The sequence below is a fragment of the Trachurus japonicus genome, chromosome 12 (assembly GCF_045865225.1).
Source record: "Trachurus japonicus isolate A0001 chromosome 12, Traja_1.0".
NCBI lineage: Eukaryota > Metazoa > Chordata > Actinopteri > Carangiformes > Carangidae > Trachurus > Trachurus japonicus.
The window spans coordinates 16,539,772-16,549,725 of record NC_140918.1 but is presented as its reverse complement, the minus strand read 5'-3'; the positions used below and the strand labels follow the sequence as shown (position 1 = coordinate 16,549,725).

Sequence of the window (9,954 nt, the reverse complement as noted above, 5' to 3'; positions counted from 1 at the left end):
TGCTCTCGGCAGGCATGAACGAGAGTGGGTCGCCGCTCCCATCATGCTTTGCAGAGGAAACAGGAAGAAGCAAGATGCAGCCAGTGAGCAGCAGAGTGGAGTATAGAGGAATAGTGTGCGATAGTGGGTGAGAGGCAGTGGGCAGGGAAATATGGCTGATGTTATCTGCAGGTCTCATTCAAGCTGCTCCTTCTCTCTGGGTGAGTCATCCACTATTCCACTCATTTTTAACCATAAAACATCCATAAATGTTGATGAACATGTGATGGAGCTTGCAGTCGCACAGACAGATGGATGCTGCTGGTGCATTTAAAGGGGCAGTGCAGTAATCCTCCCAGATGGAACTGGATGAGTCCTTTTTTTTCGTTTGCTTTACACCGAAGGACCATCAAAGGTGATGGACTGAGTAAAAAACCCTTCAAATATTACAACTGTGAAATGTGCATTAACAGGAAGTGACACTGTGTTGTTATTGTACAACCCTAACCACACACTCGCAGAGACAAAACGCACAGTCTGACTCCGGTCTCATCTGCAACTGAGCAAGATGAAGAAGTTAACTGCTACAACTTCATACTAACACTGACAATAATGCCATTCAGTCTAACATATAATACACACAACACCCACTCAACCACTCTGCATGTCTGAATAAGAGACACTGTGTCTTTCATACAACACACAAACCATTTCATCCTGTTATTAGCCTATTTATGTGTCTGTTTACCACAGGACCTTTGGCTGAATAAAAATAATTTCAGACACACAGTTCATGTCAGAGCCTTACTTCATATTATGTGTATGACAGATTCACACTGTATGGGTTGAGAGTAGAAAAACTCAAACCTGTATCCCCTATTGCCAGCATTTATTCACTAAATGATATACTCCGCACCATTTCTTCGAAAATAATCTAAACAAGTAGAAAAGTGAAATAACAGCAGACATAACAGACAATATTAGACAAAAATATGATGTTTCCATCATCAAGCCCTGTGCTCTGAGACTCTGTATATCTCCGTCTGGAAAAGCCAGACAGACAGACCATATTTATCGTTCATTTCCTCTGTAATTGACTGAACTGGCCACTAGAGGGAGAAATTAAATCTCACCTCTCTACGTTTGTCCACTTTTTCTCCTGAGCTAAGTGATCCATTACTATTCAAATGTAATTCATTATATACAACAGAAAGTGAACGCATCACCACATCTCTCTGATTCTATCTTCAGCACAGCAGGAAGTTCAGTATAGACTCCAACACAGCACTGGGCATGTCTAAGCACTTTTGACATGGTTAATAGCTCAGCAAACACTATTGTTTATGAACATCTCGTGCTCTTTCAGTTAGCTGTTAACCACAAAATAACACCCTTCCCGTGATGCCCAGACTGTGTGTAAAATAATCTAGACAGACTGTATTCATCATTGTATTACTGTAGCTTTTCAGATTGACCATTTTCTCCCTATTAAAAGCTATTGTTTTCAGTCATTAACTGTAACACAAATATATCAATCCTAATTTGTCTGAAAGGAGATGTCCCGCCTTTTACTTTTTGGCACTGTTGTGTTATTCTTGTGGTCATTTAAAATGATTTGGAAGCTGCATGTGTCATGAAAAAGATCTGAATTTACAACTGCATGATTGTCAGCAGTTTGTAGCACATGATGTAGCCTACATTTTCTAGTAACTAGACTAGACTAACACTTGCAGAACAACTGATGTAGCCTAGTGTAAGAGAGAGAGAGACAGAGAGAAAAACTAATTATTATTATAGACAGCCCCCCCCCCCCCGCCAACAGAATCTCACTCCAGCCCAGGACCAAAAGTTGGCAACCCTGGCCTAAGTGTATTCATAAAACACAGATATAGGTTGTTGTAGTGCAGGTCATACAGATAACAGTGGCACCTCTTTGCTTGTTGCACCTCATGTGTGTCTTATCTTCTGTTTGCGTTGTAACCCACGATGTATCTCTCAACAGTATGCTAACATACAAGTCTGTATAAGTCTCACTTTCACTTTGCAAATACGATCACAGACCCCAGGCCATCAGCAGGACACATGAACACTGTGATCCAGTGAGAAACTGACTTTATTTAACCTCTTCATAGAGCCGCCCTTACACACACACATACACACACAGAGAGAAAGTGTGTGTGTGAGAGAGAATATGTCCCACCCACTCCCAGTGATCAAGCCAATAGGAGACACTGAGGGTGAGCAAAGGGCTTCTCTTATCTTACTATTTATCCACTAGAGATCACACTGTTGTCTGATGGCCAAATGACATCAGAGAGAGAAAGACATACATAGAGACAACGAGAGAGTGAGAGAGAGAGAGACATAGGCAGATAATGAGAAGTCAGTGAGGCAGTCAACAGAGCTGATTTTTACTTGACTCATCAGAGACTTGTGGTCCTGTTTGTCCCAGCGGTGGCGACTCTGCAGGTGAGTGTATTATCACACTTAAATGACCAGAACAATGTCTTCTTAAACTTTGGATTACCTAAGAAAGAACCACTGATGTTTTCAAATGTGGTTTCTATGTCACCTGGAAATATGGAAAATCATTTAAAGGAAGCATTAATATTAATGTAATAAATGGTGGAGAGTTGAATATTATGTTGCATCCCAGTTTTTCCACAGTTGTTTCAAAGGTTAATGAATGATATAAATGAGATGCACAGTAAGTTCTGAATAGACTGCAGACCCTTAAGGTTGTGATTGTACTAGTTTAAGAGTATTTATTTTTATCAGCACTCCTTTAATCATGCGCTGTATTTTAGTATGAATCATTTTAATACAGTAGTTTATAATTAAGCAATTGAGTATGGCATTCAAGTTTTACTCACTGCTTCCAGCCCTCATTCTCACTCTAGCGAATCCAAAAGCTGAAACTGTCACTTGACTGTTAGCTGTTAGTTAAACTAATCATTTGCATGATGTGAAAAACGACCTGTTCTCTAAATAAACGTCAGGCACAAAGCAAAGTGGGAGGAAGGTGAAATTACTGGAAATTACAATATTACATCATGTTGTATCTTTATTGGTGTTTTTATTGGGGGCAGTGGTCTTGGCTTCAGTAGCTTCATTTTACAGGGAGATAGATATATGTACTGTATACATGCTGCCATAATAAACAATAATTAATTATTTTTCATTTGTTAATGAAAATATCAAGAAACATGACCCCTATGCATTACTGTAAATCTGAAAAGATGTCAACTACAAATGAAAGGCGGACACTATAGCCACAAAGGGGGCCTTTAGCCTTTCGGGGGCTTTTATACCACATGATTAAAGGCAGGGAACATTGATTAGAAACAGGTTACAGAAACTGCTTTGATCAGTTGTTCACTGCTGACACGGTTGACACGTGAAATGTTTTGGTTCTCAGTGTTACTCCTGCCGTGTTCATCAGTTAATCAGGTGTCTGTTTCTCTGCTTAAAAGAAAAGCTCTTTCAGGTCGGCAGCTTTATCTGTATGAGGGAGTTTTCAACACATACAAGGTTGTTCTTAGCACAAAGCAATGGGTTCATTATTCATCTCCTGTGGCTTTTATCGGTGCAAAAAGTCAGGTGAGATTTATAAGATACTGTACACAAGAAGGTTGGGCACTGTATTGGTCCATCATTGCTATGCAAAGTGGACCATTTCTGTCCTGCAAGTAAAATTTCTTGGAAATAGTGAGTGAGAGAACACGAAAAAGTAGAAAGCATGAGAAGACTTGTACCAGGAGAAAACAAGCTATTTCCTGCAAAACAACCAATCTGATAAAAGAAAAAAAGAAGAAATGACTCCCATTTATCCTTCTGTCATATCGGCCTGTATGAGAGTTGTCATGGCTTGCACAGGAAGTCAAAATCACAGCAAATACCAATGTTGTTGTGATGGCAGAGGCTGATAACATGTCATTTGAAGTGCTTTATGGTTTCTTTGGCCTGGAGCCTATAGCTGGCACACAGATACCCCTGAAAACAACCGGCCTTGAATTGCCAGTCACAAACTTGACTGTTGTCAGTAATATGTTGTTCACTTGTATTCATTTTTTTACGTGTACATTGATTGAATTTACTCAGATGGCACTAATGCATCATAAGGTCTAACAGCCATCTGAGCCCATGAGGCTGAGACAAACGATCGTGTTTCTTCTCTTTGACTAGACAAAAAATGTTTTTTTTTATTGGTGGTGCAACATGTTAGCTCACAATAACCTTCATTGGCAATACTTGCATATGAATTCACTTTGGCTGAATTATTGCATGCTCACTTGCTTCTATTAGACCCTGGTAAGTGTGTATAACAACAGGAGAAGAAACAGGGATGAGCAAAGTCTAAATCAAATTTTCCATAAACAGCACAATGGAAAAGTATTAGTAGCATATTAGATCATCAACAAGGAGTGCACTGGTATCAGTATAGTGAATGGTTAATGGAAGCAAAACAGAGTGGCAGTTGAAAGTTGATATGAAGGACAAGAACTAGAATCTGATGCATGTTTTTTCCAATCAGGGCAAATTATAGTTCAGATTTTTCAGTACATGTCTAATATAGTTTTTTGGCCATTTGCTATACTCTGGACCAGAGCTATAGGAAACCATCCATGCAACCATTAGGCTATTATCTTCAACAAGGACGATGCAAATGTATTGTTGCATAACCATTCATTGAAGTTTAACAGAACAAACAGGGGCGTAAACGTTTGATTTTGAACATTGGGTTGAGTGTAGCAATGCACCTGCAAAACAGGGGAGAAGACAACTAGCAAGGCTAGTTAGGAAACAAGGCTGTAACAATGTAGCTAATGGGATGATACTTCTTCATCTTGCCTCTTGATCGATTCATCTCCACTGATTCTGTTTCCATTTGTCTTTCCCTGTCTGTCCTCTATGCCTTTTTTCCTTGATGTCCTTACAGGAGCACAGCTGACCACGTTATCCACCTCCCGTCCCTCTCCCTTTTATCGTGCTACCTCCTCTTTCTCCTGAAGACCATGGACGATGTCACCGACGTCACAGAAACCTCACCTGCCCTGCCACCTCTCCTGAAACGGCGGGATCGCCAGCGACAGCCCACAGTTTCAGTCCTCAAATCTAAGCTGAAGAAGGGCTTGGACTGCTCTGTTCCCAGAGTCCGATCCACCCTGACAGGTTTCTTCCCTGTGGTGAAGTGGCTACCTAAATACAAGCTCCGAGAATACGTCTGGGGCGATGTGATGTCTGGGTTGATTGTGGGTATCATCTTGGTACCACAGGCCATTGCCTACTGCCTGCTGGCAGGCGTAGAGCCCATCTATGGCTTATACACCTCCTTTTATGCTAACATCATTTACTTCCTCATGGGAACTTCTAGACATGTTTCTGTGGGAATTTTTAGCCTGATGAGTCTCATGGTTGGACAGGTAATGAACCACAAGTCACAACAGTCATACTGAAAACTAATACTTAATTATCTCATAAAATAATTTGTTGTTGATTGTTTTTGATTGTCTGCAGGTTGTTGATAGGGAGGTATTCCTGGCCGGTTTTGACCTCAATGAGGATTCCAAAACATCTGGTCTAGATGTGTTTAATGGTTCGATGGACGGTAACCTCTCAGCTGGCACACAGCACACTGTGGAGTTAATGGGTCTTCAGTGCGGGAAGGAGTGTTATGCTATTAGTATCGCTGCTGCTGTTACGTTGCTGGCTGGCATCTACCAGGTAAAGGAACAGTGGCATACCATCTTTACTGTCCCAAAACTCATGTTTTGTTTGGCTTAACTGTCTATCTTATGATCCCTTCACCAGGTCATGATGGCTGTGTTTCGGCTAGGCTTTGTCTCCGTCTACCTTTCAGCACCCATGCTTGATGGTTTTGCCACTGGAGCCTCTTTTACCATTCTGACCGTGCAGGCTAAATACCTGTTAGGTCTGAAGATACCCCGTCACCAGGGATATGGCACAGTTGTCGTCACCTGGATCAATATCTTCGCTAACATTCACAAAACCAACCTGTGTGATTTAATCACTAGTGCCATCTGTATCTCCATATTAGGTAAAGAACTCTATTTTCATATTCTGCATTCTGGATTCTCAGTCATTTCTTAAAATAGCATGGGAAGGGGCACTTAATACATTTTCATTTGCACAGACCTTTTGTAAAGGCCTTGAGTAAAATCTGAATTCAATTTCTTTTATATATGCCGGTATATAACACTATGAATTTTGAATTGCAGTGGCCGGGAAAGAGATCCAGGAGCGCTTCAAGGACCGCTTAAAGATCCCTCTGCCAACTGAGCTGGTGGTAGTGGCAGGAGCCACACTAGCCAGCCATTTTGGGGAGCTGAACAGTGTTTATGGCTCCAGTGTTTCTGGTCACATTCCCACAGGGTTCATCCCTCCCCAAGTGCCCAGGTTTTGTCTGATGTCAAGAGTGGCACTGGATGCCATCCCTCTAGCTGTCATTAGGTACAGTAATGTGCAATCAATTTAACTACATGTTTATATGTGAATTTGTTCTTTGCTAACCAATTACAGTACAGTTGCAAAGTGTTTCTTCATGTCCGGTTTAGAGTGCCCATCACATGCTTTTATGAGGGGAAAGAATAACCCAGATTTAACTGTTTTCATTTAATCTTCTAGTTTTGCCTTCACGGTGTCATTGTCCGAGATGTTTGCCAAGAAGAATGGCTACACGGTTCGTCCCAACCAGGAGATGCTGGCTATCGGATGCTGTAACATCATCCCCTCCTTCTTCCACTGTTTCACCACCAGTGCTGCACTAGCAAAAACCATGGTGAAGGATTCAACGGGCTGCCAAACACAGGTAAATTTAAAACCTTACAAAAAAGGTGAAACCCATTTTTCTGACTGGTTAAATAATTTTTAGTTTTGACAATTCATACATGTGGAATGCTTTCTTGCGATATTTTTCACGTACGTTCGCATAATTACTCTATACATCTTTGTTGTTTACAGTTTACATTAAATCTCTTTGTTTATTGCAAGTTCTCATTTCCCAAAATAAATCATTTAAGTCTGTCCTGAGACTTGCTATTTGGATTCAGCATACCTCAGAAACATACTGTATTTGATCTGTTTGTTAACTTTGTGAAAGGTATTTCTTCATCTCTTTGTTCATTTATCTCTGTCTTTCCACATTTCTCCATACCTTCATCAGGTGTCCAGTTTGATCAGCGCCTTGGTCGTCCTTCTTGTCCTCCTTTTCTTTGCACCATTCTTCTATGCTCTTCAGAAATGTGTTCTTGCCTGCATCATCATTGTCAGCCTTCGAGGGGCACTGAGGAAGTTCAAGGATGTCCCTGCTAAGTGGCGGGCCAGCAAGAATGATGCCATCGTTTGGCTGGTGGCCATGTCAGCAACTGCTCTGATCAGCGTAGAGCTGGGCCTCCTGGTCGGAATCGTCTTTTCCATTATCTGCATCATCTATAAGACCCAGACCCCTAAGGTGAGTAAATGACAAATTACTTGAGACTAGTATTTGATTGCACTTGTGGATTTTACAGACTAGATGCTCCACTATATAAACAATGACTTGTTGATAGCAAATCTTTAGTTAAAAACTAATATTAACCTTATCTAATCCCATGTCAGGTCTCTTTGCTGGGCCGGGCCAGCAACTCTGACCTTTACGAAGATGTGGAGGAGTACAAGGACCTCATGCTACCGCCTCGGGTTCAGGTCTTCCGCTTCCAAGCTCCACTATACTTCGCCAACAAAGAATCCTTCCTCAAATCCCTCTACAAAGCTGTCGGAGTGGAACCTTTCTTGGAGATGACCAAGAGGAAAAAGGCAGAGAAGAAGGCCAAAGAGATGTCCTCAAAGCAGGCCAAGGCAAATGGGGATAAAAACAATGGAGAAGTTGTTGTTGGACTTGTCCAAAGAGAACTGGAGTTCCACACAATAGTTTTAGACTGCTCTGCCATTCCGTTCATAGACTCAACAGGAATGGCGACGTTCAAAGGGCTGGTTAAGGACTATAAAGAAATAGGGGTGAGCGTACTCCTTGCCTGCTGTAACACCTCTGTCATTGATACCCTGCAGAAGGGACAATTTTTTGGGAAGAATGACAAAGACATGAGCAGCCTTTTGTTTCATACAGTTCATACTGCCGTTCTATATGCTAATAGTACATCTGCAGCATTGGAGAGGTCAGAAGACTCTTTGGTGTAGAACAGTTGAAGGAAGAAGGGAGTTCTTATTGTATCTGAGCCTAAAACAGATTTCGGTACATGTTGCCGCCATCTGGAACAGTTCTGCATTAGGTAGTGTTGAGGTTGCCATTTGAGGATCTTTGTTCAGGAACACATCAGATTATGTTTTAAAGCCCTTAAATGCATCACACCCCTGCAATCTGCATTAGACATAGATATAAACTCAAAATCATGTACTTGAAAATCTTTGACAATAATGATCAAGATAGATGAAGCAAATACATTAATTGATCAGAAAATACTACTATGGCTCTCAATGCCAAGCAAATTTATGGTTTGTGTGAACATCCTTCAAACTGGATGCATGTTTCTTGGTCAACTCACTCACCAGATTTGTTACACATTGGTTATGAATTTCAAATTTACATACAAGTAAAGACAAATTATCTGATTGTTTGTATAATTTCATTTGTAATGGACTATGCCAATTTCGGTCACTTCAGTTGCCTTCTCCTATTGGACTTACTCTTGTATTTTCATTGTTTCCTCCAAATAACTTCTAAGCTGAATGCAAGTAAAAGAAAAAAAGAAAAGTGAAGTAGGAAAGACAAAGGAACACGTCCATGGTTTTGTACATCCTAATGTCTGTAATGTCATTGCAGGAAACACAGACACAGTCTAATCCTGGCCCTGCTCCATAGCAAGAGTAACATCAATAAATGAGGCATAAAATATGTAATATAACTTCAATGCATACCCTCTTGTTAGTTTAGTGCTAGATTTTAGCATTGTTTGGATAATTGTTAGTGGACACAGGTGTGTTTTCTTCAAATTCCAGTTTAGGTCCTATTCCATTTCTGATGAAAATCTGGGTTTATCTGGGTTTTTCAAACATTTGTGTCACTATGTCACTAAAGCTGTTTCATCATTTTATATCACTTCAGTTCAGACATTGTCAAAGTCCATAACAGCTCTAATCCTGGAGTCCAGAGTCCAGAGGCTTTCAGTGGTATTTCCTAAGGTGCAAACTATTACCCTGGACCTCGTAATCATTTCTAAAAGGTTAGTTAAACTCTTCCTGACTTAAAGAAGCGTATGTGCATGGCAAAAAGAAAAGTTAACTTGACTCACTGGAACGGCAAGGCTGCTTTCCTGTCTCAATCATACACTGAGGGAGCTTTTCACACCGGGGCTCATTACAACATAGGCTACTTGCACTCTTGCCCTGTTCTCTGGTCTTAAAATGGGGACAGCTTTATGATATGTTCTCATAAAAATGAAGGCTTTACAAACATCTGAGATCTCCTCTCAGATGCTGAGTGAAAGGAAGTACCAACTGGTGCTTCTGTAAAGTATATTTTTGCTAACTTTTGGCAGCAGGTGATGCCACATATTTGGACAAAATGCTTCACTGCCACTGGTTTGTTAAATCAAATATTTTGTGATACAAAATAAGAGCAGACACTGTCTTTCTGTTGAATCACTGTATTTCCGTGTTTCATGATGTTGGTGAGGAGTGTGAAATCTAGATTAAAATAATAACAGTTTCATGTATATACACTAACTTAAGTAATAATGTCCTTAGTTGTTTGTACGTTTATAGTGTTAATTCTTTTGTATTTTCATACACTTGTTTCATCATCAGACTTTTGCATGTGTTAATTTAACTCGAATCATGGTTGTGATTACGTTTAAGTGAAGTCTCTTTGACTTTCATTTTAGACATTGTGTTGACATTCAACATCTGCATACAAATACTGCCTTAATGTTCAATACTTGAATTAAACTAAAACATTTT

At 40.4% G+C, this 9,954-nt stretch overlaps 1 protein-coding gene across 3 annotated transcripts; it reads left to right on the top strand.

Moving 5' to 3' along the window:
* slc26a1 (solute carrier family 26 member 1) lies at nucleotides 1-9,954 on the top strand. 3 transcript variants are annotated; one of them, XM_085793551.1, is made up of 8 exons: nucleotides 1-200; nucleotides 4,919-5,402; nucleotides 5,497-5,703; nucleotides 5,791-6,037; nucleotides 6,219-6,450; nucleotides 6,625-6,808; nucleotides 7,163-7,450; nucleotides 7,597-9,954. In XM_085793551.1, exons 2-8 carry the CDS (start codon nucleotides 4,995-4,997, stop codon nucleotides 8,173-8,175), a joined length of 2,145 nt encoding a protein of 714 aa, XP_085649677.1. In that variant the 5' UTR covers nucleotides 1-200; nucleotides 4,919-4,994; the 3' UTR covers nucleotides 8,176-9,954. The 3 variants fall into 3 exon arrangements, with proteins under 3 accessions (XP_085649677.1, XP_085649675.1, XP_085649676.1); XM_085793549.1 differs by lacking the exon at nucleotides 1-200 and adding an exon at nucleotides 2,263-2,448; XM_085793550.1 differs by lacking the exon at nucleotides 1-200 and adding an exon at nucleotides 2,263-2,454 and having other exon boundaries at nucleotides 4,922-5,402.